Genomic DNA, 22,121 nt, shown 5'->3' with positions numbered 1-22,121 from the left:
CTCTTCAATTCTCCTAATAGACTTTACCTTTATAGGATGATGAAAGTCATTCAAAATCTTGACATTCACTTACAGCCTCTCAGTTACATGTTTAGCACAACTGACTATAAACAAATGGTTTTAATGAGGTATTTGGAATGATGTACTCACTAGGCTCAAAAGATTTCATTTGTACTTTTCACAATTTTTTCCATCCCTCAATCCATCTATTTACTATATAAAATTTAGTTAAGGCAAGAGAAGAACTCAATACAATTTCTTTGTTCTGTTCTGTTCTGTTCTGTGAATTCAGAAGTTGCTAGAAATGGGCTTAGATATTTCAAGACAAATTTCATGGCCCAGTAAATTAGAATTTTGAACAAACAACAGCTGAGGAGTTAAAAAATAGAAGACGCATTAATAATTATTCACTCCAAAGAGTAAAAGACAGCTCAGATGGCAATAATCACACTGCATGCATTAAAGTTTTCCATATTCAGAATATTGGGTCTCTTCTGAACCCAAGGAACCAGCGAACAGAAGCAGCACATTGCTTTAAAGGAGATGGATTGGAAGTCAGGGGATCTGGTTTGAAATCCTAGTTCTGCCCCTTTCTGAAAGGGCAAGTGCCTTAATCTCCCTGGATCTCAGTTTCCTCATCTGTAAAATGAGGAGGTCATAGGCTCGATGGATTCTGGGCTTTCTTCCCATGGTTGAGCATCATGAGAATCTATGGTTGAGTGAAAAAAGTAAGCTTATTCCTCAAATGAAAAGAAGACTTGAGAAAAATATTTACTCGCTAAAGAAAATAAACTCTCAAAATACTTTAAACCCATTAATAATGAGGCAAAAGTCAATACTTCTCCAGTGAGTGTTTTCTTATATTAACTACTAATTACTCACTTAATCATTAAAATAACTTTAAAAGGACAGAAGTGGATGGCTGCTGTATCTTCCTGAAAGATACAGAAAAATGGTTGATAATTTAAGATTATTGCTTTAATAACTCAAATTAATGAGCTTAATTATTAAAGAGCAATAATAATAGAGCTGACTCAAAGTTTTAAAGTTTGCAAAGCTGTTTACCTATACTTTTTCATTTGGCAATTTTATAAGGTTCATAGGGCATATGATATCATCCCTATTTTACAGATGAGGAAACTGAGGTTCAAAGGCCTTAAATGAGGGTAGAGGTTAGGAGGGTCGGTGTTCTTTTTATCCCTAGGACCTACCAAAGGTTTTTACACCTAGCAGCAGCTAAATAAATACCTGGTGAATTACTAAATGCCAGAGTCAGAATTTGTAAATGTTTGTATAACATTTAAAATACACATACACACAGACACAGACACACAGACACACAGACACACAGACACACAGACACACACACACACACACACACACACACACACACATATATATATATATATATATATATCCTATGAAGGATATGAACAGGCAGCATTTAAATAAAGAAATCAAATCTATATATAATCATATGAAAAATTACTACTGTTTAGAGAAATGAAAATTAAAACAGCTATGAGTGATCACCTCATTCCAATCATATTGGCTAAGGTGGCAAAAAAAGGACTATGATCAATGTTGAAGAGGTTTTGAGTAAGTTGAGGCATTACTGCACTGTTTGTGGAGTTGTGAACTAATCCAACCATTCTGGAGAGCATTATGGAACTCTGTCCAAAGAGAAATACCCTTTGAACCAGCAATACCAATACTAGGCCTATATCCAAAAGAAATCATGTTGGAAAAGTCCAACATGTTCAAAAGTATTTATAGCAGCTTTTTATAGTGGCAAAGAATTTCCCATCAATTGGGGAATGGTTGAACAAATTATGGTACATGAATGTTACGTAATATTATTGTTCTATAAGAAATCATGAATGGTTGGAATTTAAAGAAGCATGGAAAGAATTGTGCAAACTGACGCTGAGGAAGGGAGCAGAACTAAGAGAACACTGGAGACATTAACAACACCATTGTGAGTTCATCAGCTATGAAGGATCCAGCTCCCCTCAGCAGTTCAGAGATCTAGGACAACCCTGGGAAAACTGTTATGGACAACACCATTCACATTCAGAGGAGAAAAAAACCAAACCAAAAACCCCACAAAATCTGAATGGAGAGTTTTTTTTTTAAACTCCTCTAATGTTTTTCCTTCCTATTCCAAGGATTTTTTTTTTAGTCCTAATTCCTCATACATAAAATGACTAATGTATAAATATGTTAAACACAAATGTCCATGTACAACTTTTACCAGAGTGTTTGCTATTGAGGGGAGGGAGGTGGGAAGGAGGGTAGTAGGAAAAATATGAACCTTATAATAATGCAGGTGGATGAATGTTATAAAACTTTCACACCATGTAAATGGAAAAATAAAATAAAATATCAATAAAAAAATAAAATATATGACCAGTGGGAAAGGTGGAATAGTTTAGTAGATATAATTAACCACATAGTCAGGAAGAACTCAATATAAATCCTTCCTTTGATGTACAAAGGCTATGTGACTTTGGGCAAGTTGACTCGACTACTCAATGCCTGCCCCATGGCTGTCTAATAAGATAAATTGCTAAGGTTGTCGATAGGCATCAGTTCCAACTTGAATGAAATCCCAGGTCCTGACTCCCCCTTCCCTGTCTCCCCATTTCACCATCTTCCACCTCCCAGATCAAACCACACAGTGACTGGATTGGCTGACACTACTTCCATGAACAAAATGAAAAGGAGGCAATAGGTGATCTCACCTCTCCCCAGTTGCCATAAGCCCACTGAGGACAGGGGCCAGATTCACAGGATCTCTGCTCGTCAGGTTTAAGTCTCTCCGCACAGTCATTAGCAGCATATCCATTTTCATCTTGACAGACAACGACTCGACGCTGGAACCCACCAGCACATGTACTTGAGCACTGAACAAATCAATTCAAGAAATTAATCCAAGTCTTTTGTTACCAATAAGATCTAACTTTAGGTGATGGACAAATGAAATGAAAAGTATCTTGAAAACTGATAAAATGATAAGAAGCCATCATCCAGAAAACCGCTGGAATGTATGTACTATTTAGTCTAAGCATCCTGAGGGCAACAGGTATGTTTTTGTACTTTTTTTTAAACCTTTAGACAGAGGAAGTAGGCATTCAAAAAAATTGTGCAAAAATGAATGAAAATATTAGCAGCTTTCTCTGAGGAACTGAAAAAGTAATAAGAATTCTGAAATTTTGGAAATGAAGCTAGCATTTGGTCACTGACTATTTGAGTCATCTTGGTTGAGTCCTTTATTTCCTCTGGGCCTCAGTTTCCTTAGCTGTGAAATGTGAGGGTTGGACTGGGGCTCTGAGGTCCTTCCAGCTAAGATAACAGAAAAATTCATTTAGTATCCAAATGAAAAGTGCCAACTGAAGCATGCATTCTTTGGGACTACTTTAAGCCCATTTAGGAAGAGACTAATTCCAAAGCTATTCATGCTTGTTCCTTCAAATGTTAACAATTCATCATTAAACACTTCTTCCTAAACTGCAGTGCCCGGAACGACCAGGGAAGATGACCATCACCCCTTAGTCCTGGACATATAGTAAGAACTGGCAATTGCTCATTAGTTGCTTTTCTTTACCACATGGGAAGAGGATGATGAGGATGAGGATGATGAGGATGATGATGATGATGATGATGATTGTGTGTGTGTGTGTGTGTGTGTGTGTGTGTGTGTGTGTGTGTGTGTGTATGTATGGGGGTGTGGAATACAAACATCATTATCTATCCAGAAATAATGACTTTGATAAAAAGGCATTTTTTAAAGGGAAGAGGGAAAAATAGTTTTTTTCTTGTCAAAACAATCATATCTATTGTTTCATGTCAGCTTCACAGCACCTTTCTGTAAGGTCAAGAGAGTCAGATTAAAAAAAAAGAGTTTGTCATTCAAAAGTCCAAGAGCTTTTTACTGTATTTCTTGGCTTATCACTGAGACTCTGTTTTTCCCTCTGTTAAAAAAGGGGGGGAGCTGGACTAGATGACCACTAAGGTCTCTTCTAGGTCTAAATCAATGAGTAAATAAGGAAGTCCTTTAATCAATATAATGCCTGTGACTACCAGTTTTCTTTCCAACCCTTTCCCAACATTTCGCAGTAGTAGCTCATTGTATTTTCACTCTGCCAAATGTGTTTCGGTCAAGTCCATATGGTCAAATTTCCCTCCAGAAACATTTTGATCCTCATTATTTCCTATCATGCTTTTTCAAAGAACCAACAATGCACTTCAGTAACTTCCCAGGCTGTCTTTGCATAGCTTTCTCATTTTATCTGTACCTCAGGAGTATTTTCTCCTTTGCATAAATTTCCCTATCTTTCTAAATTCCGTGTGTGTCTGCTAGCTCCCCGGTTCAAACTAGCCCAGTTCACCTATAAAGAAACCATCTGGCACAAAAGCAACCCAGTTCCCAAGATTCTACAAGCCTTGAGTTGAATCGCAACAATTTTGAGGTCTTTGTTCAGACACAGCCTTATCTAATTCCCAACAAATGCTATTTACTTCCAAACAGCAAATATCACCACCCCAGCTTCATCTCACACCAACTCATTCCTTTGTCTACCAGTGTCTTCTTGCACACTGCCATTATCTGAAATTGGGAATTGGAGTCCTTCCCCTCAATGGTCAAACAGGGGCTGTTTTCATTTTTAAACTGCTATCTCCAACACCAGCTTGGATGTGCAGTAAAAATTATTATTTTTTTTCCAGAGGAATCAATTTGATTTCTATGAATGCGTGGGTGTGTTTGTGTGTGTTGTTCAGTTCACATGAATCCCATCTTATATCCTCAGAGGACCCAGGTATATATGATATGGATGGTCTTTAAAATACTGGGTTTGTGATTTTTCAGACAGACACCATCTCCACCTTGGCCAGTTTCTAGAAACAAATTAAATTAACTCTGCCATTGCTTGTGGACAAGATGGCCTTCCTGTGGTTCCTCTGGCCATTGCCAGATGAATTTGACAAACCAAAACATCATTCCTTGTTCACCGCTCTCTATAGGAGTTGTCTCCCCACCACCCCCACTAAAATGTATAGTCCTTAAGGAAAATGAGTTTTCTTATTATAATTATATTTCCAACCCTTGGGACAGTATCTCTTCTTCCCTCCCCCTACTCTCCATTTTCATCCTCTCCCCTTCACTTCTTACTCCTAGCTTCTCTCTCTCCTCACCTCTCCTCTTGTCATCCCCTCACCTTCCCTTCATCTTCACTTATTTTCTCTTCTCCTTCCACTATCCACTTCTCTTCTTTTCCTCACTTCCTCTCCTCTTTATCATCTCCACAACTTCCCTCTCTTCTAACTTATCTCCTTTTCTCTTTTTCTTTCTTCATTCTCCTCTCCCTTCACTTCCCCTCCTCTCCGCTCATCCTCCCCTCTCCTTTCCTTTCATCTCCTCTCCTCCTTCCCTTCTTTTCCTTAATTAAAAACACTAAGTAATCCAGTATGAATTCCGAGCCCTGAGTTAATGTGTCAGAAGAGACTTGTCTTTGACAACTGAACAACAAATGGATTTTCAGTTTTTCCAACATTAGTAACACTATCTATATTTTAACATACTAAAAAGACAGGCTGGTGGGCTGGGAATCAAGAAAACCTGTGTCAATTCTCCAGCTCTGTTATTTAACTCATCTGTGCATCTGTTTAACATCTTTCCTGCTCTCCCCTCCCAGAGTTTAGTAACATGGGGTCAGTATTGGACTTAGAGTCACAAAGATTTAAGTTCAAATCCTGTTTCAGGTACTTATTAGTTATGGATCCTGGACAAGTCAACTAATATTTCACAGCCTCAATTTCCTTATGTGATAATATCCCATCTGCCTCAGAGAATTGTGAGAACTGAATGAGAAGCAACATATATATATATATATACTAAGTGCTTTGTAAACCATAAAACAATATAAAAATGTTAGCTAATCTTTTGCCTTCTTCCCCAAATTTATCTTCTATTTAATGAGCATATGTAGAGACATGTTGCTTTCTCTTATTTGCTCTGGTAGAATCCAAGCTCCTCTGTGTGTGTGTGTGTGTGCATGTGTGTGTGTGTGTGTGTGTGTTGTTTCTGTTATTAGTCTTTTCATCCCTTGCACCTAGCATGCTAATTAATGTTTGTACAATGTTTAAGTGATATATGGTGCTGAGCCAACCAGTTGATGTCTTTACGCCTCACTCAACTATGGAGAACTTCACCAAATAGTTAGAGCCTTGATGATGGAATTATATTAACTCCATCACTTGCCTGTTGCTTATTCTTTAATTAAAGCAACTTCAGAATTCTCAAGTTGTTTCGTTTCCCTAATGCATCTCTCCAACATGGTTGTCTGGTTCTCGAGGGTAGTGACCATGCTCGATGTTTCCTCCCTGTTTTCCTTGATGTCTAGCACAATGTTGCTAAGAAGTTCAGTTTCACTGGAAGAGATTGGCTACTCCAATCCTATCATTGCATTGATGAGGAATCAAAGAAACCAAGTGACTACTTAAATTATTTGAGTTGACGATGGGCAAGTTGCTTAACTTCTCTGGTAGCAGAACTGAGATGTGAACTGAGAGCCTCTGACTCCAAGACACCAAGACTGGACACTGCCCATTGGCAGGCAATCAATTTTTAATTTTGTTTTACTTAGGTCTCTATTTAGTCCTTGACCTCCAAATTCATCAGTGTCAGGAATGTTCTGTCTCATAGGAGCTCTCAGAAATGAAATGTGTTACCCAAGGATACATAGCCAATGTGTCAAAGGCAGGATTGGAATCTAGTTATTCCAACTTTTAGGCTGGTCTATTCTTTTTTATCATTCTGACTCTGAGTATTGATGGATTTAGATTTGGGAATTTATACCAATGCCCAAATATCTATGTTATACTTAATCTTTCAATTCTAATAAATTTGATCTGTCATTCCTTTGGATATCCATCATAACTGGAACCCAGGGACCATTGTTTTACAGGTGCTCGGTAATCTGAATACCTATGATTTCACTAGCAAGTTCCTGAGCTCTCTGGGTGATTACATTAAAAAAATACTTTCTGCCACTCTCCACATCAGTTGAATGTAAGTGAGACTGATGGAAGTATAAGGGAACACTGTCATTCCATCAACTGATCTCTTGACAGGAAGGACAGAGCTTTGGAGAGCTGCACTCTTTGCAATTGAGTTGCAGACAAAGACTACTTTTCTGCATTCATTAAAAAAAAAAAGATGCAAACTGTTCATTCATCCCTTACAAAACGGACTTCCAATTCCTACCAGACTTCATTGGTAACTCCAGATTCTTAGTTTGTAAAGGCTTTATGAACACTTGCTTGTCTTAAGTAGCAGAGCGGAGCAGGTGTGTCAAACCAAGACTGGATAGCTTTACTCAGTTGGGCCCAAAGCCTCTGAGCACAAAAGAGGGAAGAATGGAATTGGCCAATGCTGGAAGAGTCAATGGACCAAATCCTAAAGGAATTGGAACATTGCCCAGAGGCAAGATTTTTAATCCTGAAAGGAAGACAAGGTGGCCGAAGTTGTCCCAAATAATAATTGCATCTTTCTCTGGGGAAGCATTAAAAGCTATCATTACAATGCATGGGTATGGGTTTTGAGTTTCTTGAAACAGGAAGAATCATGGGGTACTCAGAGATTATCTCCATTAGCCACTCTTTAATCCCTCAAAGCCTAAATCCTTTATGACCTATGAAAAGAAAGATAAGGGGGGAGGAGAGAAAAGGGGAGGAAAGAGAGGGAAGAAGATCAAAGGCTGATACTGAACTTTCAAGCAAAAATATCCCCCCCCCAAATAAAACCAATTTATTGACTCATGCTCATAGTGGAAAACTGACGCCTTTCCTCCTGAAGTCCAATGCTCTTCCCCTCATTAAATAATTAGATACAATTATTCAGAGACAATAGAATGAATAAGAAATGATTAACTTAAAAGGCAATTGCATTAAAATTGGGTAGCTAGATGAATAGAATGCTGAGCCTGGAGTCAGGGAAGACTCATCTTTGTGGGTTCAAATCCAGACTCAGACACTTGCTGTATCACCACATTTGACTTAGTTTCCTCTCTGTAAAATGAGTTGGACAAAAATGGCAAAGTACTCCATATCTTTGCCAAGAGCACCCCAAATGGGGTCATGAAGAATCAAACAAAACTGAAACAACTAAACAACAGGCATAACAATTAGTAAACTCCTACTGTTTTTACACAGGGTCACAGAACAGCTGGAATCACTGCATTTTCTATTAAGTCCACCTGTCACTCAATTAAATTAAGTATTTTCTTGACTTCATCATTTACTTTTGGTGAGAGAGAGAGAGAGAGAGAGAGAGAGAGAGAGAGAGAGAGAGAGAGAGAGAGAGAGAATTCCCTAAGGCCCATTTCCCATTGCTGGTCTTTAAAAGATTCTTGCAAATTCTTGCTAATTTATCTGTTCACCATGCCAATCACATTAGCTATACTAGCATTTACCTCCTAATCCAGGGTAATAATCTTCCTCCAATTCCATAGCCAGTTATGTCATTTTAAGAGTGCATTCATCTTGAAGATAGCAAGGAAGAAAATTGCTTTCATTTCAAACTCTCCTTCTATAAAAGTTTCCCTCTCTGCTTAATTTCCCCACAGATCAGAGCTGTCAGTCTCTTGGAGGATCTATCATAATCACAGCCCCAATATCCCCCCTGTGGACCAACAGACCATAACACTCATCTTCCAGCAGAAAGCTCAATACTCCACAGGAGTGATGTCCCTAAAGTCATTGAAACTTAATAGGTGCACGTAAACCCTATCACGTGGCAAGGATTCAGCTTCCACAATTCTGCTTTTATTGTTTGTCTAAATCAAATCAAAATGCACCAGTGGTATTGCACGGAGACTGAAGCCATACCCCAATGATGCCTCAAGTCAGTCTCCCCAAGGCTCCACTCACTAGAATTGGACCAACGAAGCAGAGAAATGTCTTGTGTCTACTTACTGCCCCCCACGGTCCGGTTCTCCACTGATTGCCACCAAGCACATGGGTGCGGCTGGGATGGCCACTTCTGGGGCCATAGTCCTTGTTTTGGAAGGGGTGATGGGCAACGTCGCGGTCACGGTTCTGACGTGGGCAGGGTGACATGGAGCAGTCCTGTTCCGTTTCTGGGATATAATCCATGTCGCATTCACTCTGGTCAACTACTTGGTTGCTGTAGTTGACACACACCACCTGCCGAGTTGCCCTACCTTGTCCACAGGACACGGAGCACTGTGATGGACATTTAAAAAGGAAACATGACTGACATGTGGTCATACATAGAAAAAAAAATGTGCATTTTGTGAAGATGGAGGAAAGGTATTGTTTGTATACATACAGCAGCATGATGGTGATAGGAGGGAAATCACAAAATAAATCCAATTATATAATCCAGTTGCTAGTAAATGAAAATTATTTTGAGGCCATCACCACTTCTACCCAAACCCAATCACCCAATCAATAATTCCCTTGCTTACAGAGCTCCAGTCCAAGGCCTTCCACTGCCCACAAGGGGTCACGGCACACACTTCCTTTGCTGATGGCCGAGGGAGGGTTGAACAAGCTTCCTCATCTGCCACTGAGCCTTCATCATCCCTACAGCTGACATATCTCATCCGGGTTCCTTTTCCACATGTTGCTGAGCACTGGGGTTGACAGACATGAAGATGTGTTATGGAAACTCTCTCACTGGGCAGTGGCCCTGTTTTAATAATCACATCTTTTTTTATTATTATTTTTAGTTTTTGCAAGGCAATGGAGTTAAGTGGCTTGCCCAAGGCTGCACAGCTAACTAAGTATTAAGTGTCTGAGGCTGGATTTGAACTCAGGTACTCCTGACTCCAGGGCCGGTGCTCTATCCACTGCACCACCTAGCCACCCCTAATAATCACATCTTTAAAAAGTTCCATCTATCACTCTTTACTCATCCTCTCTCCCCTGCTCCCAATCTCTTCATGCATTTAATTTCTTACTGGAGTCCAAGATCCAAATCTCCATTGGGTTCTTTGAACATTGGTGTTTCTTCTTGCTTCTGGCCCAGCTGGTGGAGGCTGGCAAGGTGCTAATTCACAGTCCTGTCCAAGAAATGATCAAATATAAATTTGGATGGCTATATTATTAGATACATGTAGAGGAAAGGAGTCTTAGAACATTTCAAGTCTTCCACTAATGATTTGTGTGATTTATGACCAGGCTCTTTACACATATCCAGGATTACAGAATTGGATGCCATCCAACCCCTATGTGAATAAGAATCCCCTCTATGAGATGCCCACTAGTTCTCTAAATCTTTCCTAATAAAAGGGGAATCCACCCAAAGATTTCCCAAGGCAACCCCAAGTGTTAGAAAGATTTTCTTGATATCAAGTCTCAACCTGCCTCTTTTGCCCTATTGTTCCTGCTTCTGCCCTCTGGAACCAAAAGAACAAGGCAAAGTCTGTTCTCATTTGACAGTATATCAGTATAGTAGGCTGCACTCATCCTTATTTCTCTAGTGGTCTCTTTTGCAGGCTCACCAATCTTATTCCTTCACAGATTTAAGTTCCTGTAACACTTTGAGTGACCAGCTCTCAATATTCTGCATCTGATTAATGTTATCCTGTAATGGGGCTCCCACACTTGAGCACAATCATCTAGCTATGGGACACTATGGTAGAATGCAAAAGAATCATCACTTCCAACATAAAATTACCCTAGCTTTGGGGACTGCCATATCATACTATTGATACATGATTAGTTTACAATCTACTTGCATCCCCATAATTTCTCCTAGTTAAATATGATATAACCATTCTTCATTTGCATTGTACTTGTGAGGTCAATTTTTTGAACCTAAGCCTAAAACTTTTTCATTAAATTTCATCATTTTGGACTGGTCCAATGTTCTATCCTTTCGACATTTTTGAACCCTAACCTGTTCATTTAATATGTCAGCTAATCTTCCCAGTTTTGTGTCATCTTTGTTAGACTGCCATTTAAATCTTTGGCCAAGTGATTTGATAAGAATGTTAAGCAGCACAGGGTCAAATGCATGGGACAATCCACTAGAAAGCCCCTTTGAGGTAATACCATTAATGAATGACTATTTTTTTTGTTAGTCATTCAACCAATACTAGTTCAACTTAACTGTACTTTTGCTTAGCCCACCTCTCTCCATATTTTTCCCTCCAATAGGTTGAGATAATTTATTCAAATCAGTGTTAAAATCTAGGTAGACCAATGTCAATTCATTGGATTTCAGTTTTCCTTTTGAAGACATGAGACGGTTCATATAGCTAAGTTTTGGGGTTTTTTTATCTAAACTTCACCCATCTACTAAATAGGAAAACATTAATATTTTCCCATAACCATTTTAGTCTAAGTCTGAGATGGATGAAATTGTCATTCATGACAAGTTGTTCAATCAGGATCCAAATGCTCTTCCCACACTCCAAAAATGAGGATCTGTATTAAGGCATGAATCTGCTAAGGCAATCAAACAACTTTCTTTTTTTTTTCTGACAATGCCAAAAGATAATTCTGGGGAGCCAAAGGTAAAAAAAAAATGGAGGGAATGGATGCCTCTTCCAAAGCACAAAAGTAGTGATGTATGTTCTTTATATATAAGAAGTTAAATTCAATTCAGCATGTTTGATTCAGTACTTTTCATAGCACATTGAGTATTGGGATATGAAGATATAAGACCCAGTTCCTGCCCTTAAGTGCAGAGAAGGATAAATACAAAAATTACTATAATTTAAATCAGAAGAGAAATATCACAGGACATATACAAACTGCATAGGGTTGAAAACAGGAAGAAATCTCCTTTTAGGGGAAGGAGAACTTGGAGACACTAAGGGGAGTTGTTTGTTTTTTAACTGAGGAAGCAGATTTTTATTTGATACTTATAGCATCAGTAGGACTTCACCAAGTAGAGGAGACAAGTAAGGGCAAAGATAATGAAATTCAGAGAATTATAGGAAGATTTATATGAACTGATGCAGAGTGAAAAAGGCAGAATGGAAGAATAGCATACACAGGGAATCCAATTATATAACTGAGAGTAAAAGAAATGTTCAATCTAATGACTAATCTTAGACCTAGAGAACAGAGGATGCATTCTACATTCTTTTTGGTGGAAGGGAGAAGAATTCTACATTAGTAGAAAGTGATATATATGCTGTTGGTTATGGTCACTTTATTAAGTCCATGAACAAGAAGTCATGGGTTCAAAAAAGAGAGATAGCATGCTTCAAATTCATATTCAAATTCATAAGACCACATATTTAGCTAGGAAAGGACCTTAGAATTCATCTACTCCAAGTAACTTATTTTACAGTTGGGGACAGTGTGATAGAGAAAGGTTAAAAGGTTTGTCTGAGGTCATTACAGTTTATATATTCCAGATGTCAAATTTGAATCCACAACCAATATTTATCCACTGTCTTGTCCCTAAGGTAGGACTATTCTAAAAATTAAATTGGAATGGAATTTGCTTCATCTTATTGAGTTGCTCTAAAGGTAGCTATCAAATTTTCATTCTTAAATTGTTTTTTCTCTATAATTATTCCCTTTCAGACTCTCTTATAATCATCTATACTTGCCAACCCTGAACTGAAACCAAATGCTCTGCCCCAGAAAGAATCAGCTTTTAAAAAAACAAACAGACATGTTTATAATTTTATGTCATTTGTAATTAATAAAATTTGATGACTATAGTTTTTAAAAAAAAAGAAAAAAGGAAGCTTGGTACATTGGGTAATAATATATTCAGAAGATAATTTAATGTTAGAACAGGGCTCCAACAGCTGGTGTCCATAATTAGACATTACTTAGAATTTTATTCACATTTCTATTCACCATGTTAATCATTTGTTTTAAGTTTAGTAGCCTGCATATAATTCATAGATGGCTATCAAGGACAAATTCATTTGAATTTCCACATGGATTTATATTTCATAGGAGGGACTCAAACTAAGTGTACTGGAGTGTCCCACTATTGGTATTTGGGGAATAAGTAAACATACTTTTCATAACAAAAATGTAAAGAAGACGGTGATTTGTGGGATTATTTTGTTCCTATTTCATTTAACCAGAAAATATATCATATAATTTGTCCTAGAATGAACATAATTCTCCCAAAGTATATTTTTTTCCTACAAAAGTTAACTAGTATGAAAAATTTAAGGCCATGGCCACACACACACAGACACACACACACACACACACACACACACAGACACACACCTCACACATGATTTCCAATTTTCAGTATTCAGAAGCCCCAATGTGAGGATTTCTTCTCTACACAGAATGCCACTTTTAAGTGACTCAATAGCAAAGTCCTGATGAAGGAGTTGCCTGAAGCACAGTGTAGTTAAGAAATTTAGTTTGGGAACTTTAACTACTATGTTTCTCAGGCAGGATTTGAACCTATGGCTTCTTGACTTCAAATGTATCATTCATTCCACCAGAGATATCAAACACTTAAATCAGGTAAAAATATAATTGGGAAATGTTTAACAACATAAATAATAATACAATGGAATCTAGATAATGTTAATATGTGGTTTTCTAAGTCAATATGCAGGCTGTGGTTTAGTGGCCACTGTTTCTGTTTGAATTCCGACACCACTGCCCTAGACATTATGTAATTCTGCCTCTCATACATACTAACTCAACCAGAATAAAACTGCAACATCAAAATAGTAGAACCTGAAACAAATTAATATTTAATTTGGTCTCAGTTTCTGGCCCCAATCTCCAGGCAACTGAGCCAACCATCCAGATGTCCTGAGCTATTCACAGACTTTGTCAGAGCAAAATGGGGGAGGATTGGATTGGGTGTTCAAGCCCCAGGCAGGCAAATGAGCCCCACGAGAGATCGAGCAACCTCAATGAAATGCCTTCTTACCAGGGTATCTGTTGGTCGGGTTGCTGCATTGCACTCAATGTCATCAACCACAGACAAATAAGCTCCAAGGACACATTTGACGGCTCTCATCTGGTAGCCTTGGCCACAAGTCACACTGCACTGGAGAAAAAAAAAACAAACAAACAAGGGCATAGAGAACTCAGCCAAGGTTCTCTTCCCAGCTCTGTCCACAAAATCAAGGAAAAGGGGCAAGGACCCTGCCACTCAAGGGGGTCAAGGGGCTAGCACCTGTGCAAACAAGGTTAAAGTAGATCATTTAAGACAGAAATAACCTATAACTCAACCAGATGGAAAAATGAACTCTACAATGGGGAGGTGAGGCAGAACTGATACAGACAAAATAGAAAAGAAATCTCCTGGTCATGATGGACATCACTGGATAGTGCTCTCCCCTGAGACCTTGATCCCCAAATGTCATACTTATGGACAGAAGAGTCATTTGGGAATTGGTAAATGACTCTCCTTTTTGACTCAATCTTTCTCATAAAACTTTTATATACATAAATGTTTCCTAGAAAGAGTCTAAGAAAGAATTGGGGGGGGATTAGACCCTCCAGTTCTAAGTCTGTGGCTAAGGAATAGAACATTGTGGGAAGTGGGAGAGAAAATGTATTCTTTAAGGGAGTTCCCAGGAAGCATTTCTGCCCTTCTTTCCTCTGCCTCACTGCATCCTTATCTTTAAGATGCTCGTTAAGCATCTTGATTAAGCCTTTCCACATCTTGTCCATTCTTCCCTTCCAAACTATCCTGCAGTGTAGACAATTTGTCTTCATTAAATTTATGTGGCAATTTCTTAATATACATTTGCTTCCCCCATTGGAAGGTAAACTTCTTGTGGTTGAAGATTGCTTCATTTTTAGTCTAGGACTCCCAGTGACTAGTCCAATACCTGATTTACAGGAGGCCCTTCACAAATTCATGTTGATTGACTGACTGATTCCCCACAGAAAATAAGTTATTGTTACTTAATCAGTAGCAAGAGTGATTCTACCTAATGACAGTGAGTACTTGGACAAGTTATTCCAATATATGAATGAAGGAGATATTCAAGGAAAGAATGATTCTTTAGGGATTGTCTCTTGTCTGGAAACAACCAGATGGTCTTAATCATGTCTCAAGATCCTTTAGCCAGAGTTGTTTGGTTCAGGGAGACACTTGGGTATATCCTAATCAGATTAAAATATAACTGGGAGATGTTTAACAAAATAGCTAAAAATACTACAGAACTTAAATAATGTGAATTTGTGAATTTCTAAACATATATATATATATATGTATGTATGTGTATGTATATGTCTATGTCTATGTCTATGTATGTATATGCAGACACAGGGATCTGTTTCTATTTGAATTTGCCAGTAATGTCTAAGAGCCTAACAACTATGGGAGCGTGGGAAGAGAATTGATCCTTTCCTGAAGCCCAAGCATCCCTCTTTCCCACGCAGCCTTCCCAGTGTTGGAGGGCATTAAAAAACTAAATTATATAGTATATAAAGTATAGCTCATTTAATTTAATTAAACTGCGGCAATGAATGGCGAATGTATAATTGGTCTATTTCCACTTCAATCCAAACCAACAACCATTTATTAAGCACCTATTATGTTGAGATTAGTTTCATTCTTTTTTATTTTTTAACTGATGACTAGGACTTCGGCACACACAGTTGGACTTTTAAGTCTCATAATCATGCTGAGTTTATACACAAATGAACCCCACTCTTGTCCTGTCTATACTGGCAGGATTGAGTCATCGTCAAAAGCATAGAACTTAATGTTTTAATGGCTTTCCTCGGTAAGGACACCTGCTGATTAAAAAGCCGACCCAGAATTTTTTCCTGGGTAAACTTGGGGTATGTTCTTCACCCAGTTCCCCCATGAAAGTCTGCCCAGTACCCATGCTAAACTTCCCTCTGATCCTTCCTTTCTACCTTTCCCAGGTGTTAAGCGCAGCAGATGATTTTAGGGGCAGATGGGGCAGGTATTTTTTTAATTTCATCAATTGGTGGAAAATCCGTTTTGGGAAATCCCTCCCTTACTTCAGATTGGCACCTCATTTATAACTTAAGGTCTTAGAGGGTTTCTGAGGGGGCACTTGAGTCTAGATCTAGTCACTATGTGTCACTACTTGCTTCTCTCTGTTCTATTTACTGTTTTTTGTTGCATATATGTGATTTCATCATGATAAGGGAGTTACAGGCATGGGCAAATATATTTCTAAGGGAGTCCCCTAGGACCCTTAGATATTCATGACTTTCCCAGAGTCACCTATTTTGGATGTGACAGAGACAGGTTGTCTTTCTGACTCAAAGCCAGCCTTCTTCCCCACCATCCTAAGCTGCTTCTTGTGGCAGACATGCTGTATTATATTTGTAGTACACATGCTCTAAGAAATCCACAGCCAAGAATGACCCCTAGCATTAATTCGACTGACTAATTGTGGGTTCTGGCTGGCTTTTTTGCCCCCAGGATGGACATTTGCAGCAAGGACCACAAAGAAACAGGAGCAGAGAGAGAGAGAGCAGAGAGCAGAGAGCAGAGAGAATGAGGGCAAAATAATTTTGCCAATTAAATTAGGTCTGCCTGGCTGCTAACCAGTTCCAATCCATGCTGGGGACATGTTTAATCCCTTCCAACAGTGCATCCCTTCTCAGCTTCTGACTAGAGAGAAAAGAACAGAGTGGAGAACCTTGTCATTTAAAATACCTGTCCCCACGGCCCTACTTGCCAGGATGCACATTCCTGCTGCTGACAGGTCTGCACCGAGTTGGGCTTGGTGGCAAGGTCACAGAGTCGATCGTTCAATCGCTCCTCACCAAACTGACACCAGACCTGGCGGTGCTTATGCCCCTTTCCACAAGTGACCAAACACTACAGGGAGAAACAGAGAGAACAGGTTATTCCTGAACAGAAACAGAACAACAGGCTACTTAGGGGCGGGGAGACCCAATCCCTTCCTAAGTCTAAATATCCCTCCCCACACAGCCTGCCTGGGGTTGGAGTGCATTGAAAGAAAAAAAAGGAAAGAAATTATATGGTATAGAAAGTATAGCTTATTTGTTTGAACTCAACTGCTGCAATGACCAGTGAATGTATCATTGGCCCATAGCCAATTCAATCCAAACCAACAGCCATTTATTTGGAGGTCAATGTGCTAGACCCTGGGAAATACAAAAACAGAATAACTAACAGCCCCCTGTTGCCTTCAAGAAGCTTGGAATGAAATTGGCCCTTAAAGAATAACTACCATTTAGGAGTGAAAGCTATGCATTTAAAATTTTATCCAGTAAATTCTTGCCTTTATGTGGGATATCTACCAGAAAGAAGGCTGGGCAATTCTACTTTAATGGTTTATGAACACAAAAGCACAGATAGGAAGGGACCTCAAGGGTCATCCACTTTTAATAAGAATAATCATTTCAACAAATGTCAGGTCAATGGTCATTTTGAAGTCCCCCTGTAAGAGGAAACCCACCATGACCCAAAACATTCTATTTGACTCTTGGATAGTTGAACTGTTATGAAGTTATTCCTTATATAACATATCAATTTTCCTCTCTGCACTTCTATTAACTGTTCACCAGTAAAATGAGGGAATTAGACTATCTTCTAAATTCCTTCTAAATATACAAGTGTATCCTGTGACAATGGAAAGTTCTTGAGTTTTGGGGGGTGTTTTTTGTTTGTTTGTTTTTTTACAATGGACTCTTTTGGCCATCTGATGACATTTAAGGACCCTTCTTCAGAATAATAATTTTAAATATATAAAATAAAATGCCTCAGATTTCAATGGACACATACATTTGATCCAAATAATTTTGGAGACCTAAGGTAAAGAATGTCTATCTGCATCTGCTAGAGCTCAGGTAGGAAAGGGAAAAAAGATAAAAGGAATGTTGTGGCAGGGATGGGAAAGACAATCAGAGAAAGGAAAGTTTTGAATACTCAGTGCATCTCCTTCATTGACCCCAGCTATACTTCACTTTACATCCAGGCCATGATCTAGTATTTCTGATATTGTTGTTCATCCTTTGTTTTGAAGAAGACCAATGACATGGCAAATGAATGGTACCTTCACTTGCATTTGGATCGAATTTAAATGAGGCAGAGGCATAAATTATCAGCCTCACTGTCTCTTCTTAGAGACATTGGAGTCTGGCAGCAAGATAAAAGTAAGGATGACTGTCAACAAACTAAGATGTGATAGATGACCTTGGCCATTTTCATTCTGATGTACCCTTCAGATGAGAGATGTGCCCCAGAGAAAGTTAACATTTTCAGCTCCAAAACTCTACCATTGGGATTCATACCATTTCAATTAGTGATTACCTCATATGGTCCACTGGTGGTGGGTTCCAGTCATACCTCACTTTATACCTCAGTCGTCTTCTTGCCTACCAAAACTCACATTCCATCACTCCTAGCTCTGGAGTGCTAATCGAATTAATACTGCCATTGGCCCTGAAAGGGTGCATCAGTCTCCACCCCAACAGCTCTACTCTAAGTAAATTCTATTACCTTATCAAATCCAAATACCTCTTCTGGGCCTCTAGTTCCCTATCTATCTATATAGATATCTAATGTAAGTTCAGAGATTTTCTATTTATATTTCCAGGGGATAGCATGGCATCTGACACAGTAAATGCTAATTTTTTTCAATGATTCACTGAATCATTCATTCATTCATTCATTCATTCATTCATTCCCAGTCCTACCTCTGACCAGTCTCCTGATTTCCACTGTGGACAAAGGAACTCATTACATCTCTGGATGGTGAACTTCTCCTGATGTCTACATTTACTATCATCCAAAACATCATTGTGAGGGCTCACACAGATAGCTCTTCTTCTCTGCGTTCCGCCATCACAGCTCTTGGAGCACTTGAAGAAAATAGAAATAGAAAATAAAAGTCTTTCTTCCTAATTGAGTTCTGTAGGAAGTTCTAATTCTTCATTAACCCTTGCTGAAAAAAAAAGTCTATTCTAAAAATAAAAATAATAAATTTGAGATGTAGCCTGGTCCAGTGGATATAGTCAGATTCAAAACCGAAAAGATCAGTTCAAGACAGTTCTCAAGAGCTGATCATTAAATTTTCATTATGAGGATTTGGCCCTGAAAGGGTGCAAGGGTACACTTTCCAGCAAATGCTACAAAATAGAGCTTTTCCTGGACAAATCACTTCACCAGGAAGCTCTCTCAGAATTATAGAGAAGACGCTGACAAAGTTTGGTGAAGGGAGTTTCCTCACTTGGAAGTATCTAACAATGGTCTGGTCTCTCTACCCACTATGTAACAAGTTGATTAGAGTCCCCAAAAATGCAGCCAACAAATGGACCTTTGACCTATCTCTTCTCAAAGTCTGACCATGGGGTCTGTCTATTTGACCACATTCAAATGGGTTTCATTGCTAGAATTAGCTCTCCAGAGGAATAAAAAAATCACATTAAACTGTGAAGGACTACAAAGCAAGGTATGTTAAATGACATGCAAAGAATCTGTAATAAAACTAGCATACATTGGAACTCAGGTCCATGTAATAATCTATCAGCAGATTTGGATTTGGAGTGAAAGGATCTGGGTTCAAATCTGTCTGTCTGCATGCTTCCTGCAAGATGTCGATCACTTGTCCAACAACCTCTCTCTTTCTAGACTTCAGTTTCCACATCTATAAGAAATGAGCTTATTGATTTGAATGATCTCTACGGACCCTTCCAGTTCTAAAATCTATATTCCTAGAATGATTCCAGAGAGAGAGAGAGAGAGAGAGAGAGAGAGAGAGAGAGAGAGAGAGAGAGAAGGTGAGCTACAGGTATGAGATGATACAGCTAGGTGTAGTGGATAGAGCACCAGATTTTGAGTCAGGAGGACCTGAGTTCAAATTTGCAAAATAATTACCTAGCTGTGTGACCTTGGACAAGTCACTTAACTCCATTGCTTGGCAGAAAAAAAGAAGAAAAAGACAGGAAATGATGCATATGCTATCAGTTGGGGTCAACTGGTTTTGCTTCATTACTTTTATTTGTTACAAGGGAGGTTTTTGATGAAGGAAACTCACATAAGAAATAATTATTATGGTTACCTATATAGAGTGGTGTTCTGGGAAGTTAACTGGCTTTCCATGGACATACTTTTTTTTTTTTTTTAGTTTTTTTGCAAGGCAAACGGGGTTAAATGGCTTACCCAAGGCCACACAGCTAGGTAATTATTAAGTGTCTGAGACCGGATTTGAACCCAGGTACTCCTGACTCCAGGGCCGGTGCTTTATCCACTACACCACCTAGCCACCCCTGAACATACTTTTTAAATGTAATCTTCATTAACAATTTCTCCATCATTTTCTGAAATCTAGACTAGCAATAAAATAATGCATGAAGCTCTATTTCGTAGCATTTTCTGGAAAGTTAAATCCTCATAATGAAAATTTAACAATCAGCTCTTGAGAGCCAGCTCTAGTTGGTTCCAACATGTCTCTGTGTGTGTGTGTGTTTGTGTGTGTGTGTAAATGAAAACAAAAAGATCAATAAAACATTCTTTTTACATGAAGCCAGAAATGGACAATAGTAAAAGAGTGATTTTTGAAAAAATAAAAAATATATATTTCCATGATTAGAGTGGACTTACTTCTGTCCAGTCGGTATAACGCCAGCCTCCTGTGTTACATTCTCCAGAACATTTTTCCCGGTTGCTTGGTTTGGGGTGGCTGCTGCAGAAACTGTCATCCACTTTCTCTGTATTGCCTTCGGGCCTATTGTACTTGGCACAGTAGATATCGAGTGTGCGGTAACCCAATCCACACTGGGCACTGCATTCGCTCTTGCCAGAAATGTGCCATCTACCCAGAAAAGAACAGAATGGGAGAAACAAATGATTCTATTCTTGGTGGTGGGGATCATTTGCAGGAAAAGCTAACATGCAAACAATAATGGAAGGAATGTTGCATCAGGGCTGCCAAAAATCCAATTCCAAAGCCCCTTCTCTTTTGGATTTCTCAGAGATACCAAAGTACACAGAGAGAACATCATGGTGGTTGTCAGAGCTTATCTCCTTAGGAACCTAGCGAGACCTGTGACTCAATGCACCGTGAGATTGAGAGATGGCTACATCACTTTTCATTTGTGTTACTTTTGGGTAACGGATCTCTAAGGATCATTTGGTCCAACTGATACCTTCAGGCGGATCATTTAATCTTGTTTTAGTTTCCTTAGCTTTAAGAGCAGCCCAAGCACTTTACATGCATTGCATCATCATCTCATTTCATCCTTATGACAGTCCTCGGAAGCAAGTACTTGTTACTGCAATGAAGGTAGGGGTTGGGTCTCAAATCTTGTAGCTACCTACAGGCTATTACAGGCAGGAGTAAAATACTTGTTGAACTGAAGAATGAGTTACATTTTCCTGTCCTTGGTGGTATCCATTTGTAAACAATCTTCCCGGCCTGAGGTCCAACCATTTTCTTCCAGGACTCAGAAGTGGTCCCAGTTTGCTACATCCTAAGAATAAACCTATCTTCAGGATGGATGCAATCAAGGGAAAACCAGCAGGAGAGATAACCCCTCTCATAAAGAAGGGGCCATCTCAGTCCTAGCAAGAGACCCTCCTCTCACCGCGAAGGGAAGATGAGGGGAGATGTCAGCCTCACAACTCCCTTTCCTATCCATTTGTCATAGCTGGTCACGCTTGGAACTATCCAAGATAAGGGTTCACTGATTCAAAAGACCCATCATTGGTACTAAACTAGCAATTTTAACAGCAAAGCACAATTCAGTTGGCTGGGGAATGCCAACTACTTTAAATTCGATGACCCAGGTCAGAGGTCATCTGATGCTGGCAGATTCCAAATAACAATGAATTTAAAGTAGCTGGCACCAGTGCCTCACTTTACACAAGAGCTGCATTCCTGAAAAGGTCATGAGCAAAGCAAATTTTTGTACAGTGAAGCATTCTTTTCCCTCTAATTTCCATTAGGAACTGAAGAGGTGCATTCTATAGAGTGGAGGACAAAGGTTCAGCTCCTTCGTCTGTCTATTTTTCTGCTCCCCTTCCCCACCCAGATACCAGGACTGCCAAACATCTCCTAGGTAGCTAGAAATGAATGGCGGTACAGTAAGCTCTGGCAGAACTGTGAGAGGGAAACTAGCCATTTTTGGCTGACAAGTTGTCAAGCTCGTCTACAACACCATAGTAAGTGCCCATTTCA

General features: G+C 39.0%; 1 protein-coding gene across 5 annotated transcripts in view; it reads right to left on the bottom strand.

The window, feature by feature from the left end:
- Positions 1-22,121, bottom strand: part of ADAMTS9 (ADAM metallopeptidase with thrombospondin type 1 motif 9) — a 190,898-nt gene that overhangs the window by 86,996 nt on the left and 81,781 nt on the right. For all 5 annotated transcript variants that reach the window (XM_074198810.1, XM_074198811.1, XM_074198812.1 and 2 more), the window contains 8 exons: positions 20,546-20,756; positions 18,640-18,804; positions 16,631-16,795; positions 13,907-14,026; positions 9,987-10,088; positions 9,492-9,659; positions 8,977-9,246; positions 2,745-2,906 (listed from right to left, as the gene is read on the bottom strand). In XM_074198810.1, the coding sequence (XP_074054911.1) occupies positions 2,745-2,906; positions 8,977-9,246; positions 9,492-9,659; positions 9,987-10,088; positions 13,907-14,026; positions 16,631-16,795; positions 18,640-18,804; positions 20,546-20,756 (1,363 nt within the window). The remainder of the gene's footprint in view (positions 1-2,744; positions 2,907-8,976; positions 9,247-9,491; positions 9,660-9,986; positions 10,089-13,906; positions 14,027-16,630; positions 16,796-18,639; positions 18,805-20,545; positions 20,757-22,121) is intronic.

The sequence above is a fragment of the Macrotis lagotis genome, chromosome 8, assembly GCF_037893015.1.
Source record: "Macrotis lagotis isolate mMagLag1 chromosome 8, bilby.v1.9.chrom.fasta, whole genome shotgun sequence".
NCBI lineage: Eukaryota > Metazoa > Chordata > Mammalia > Peramelemorphia > Peramelidae > Macrotis > Macrotis lagotis.
This window is presented reverse-complemented; position numbering and strand designations above follow the sequence as displayed.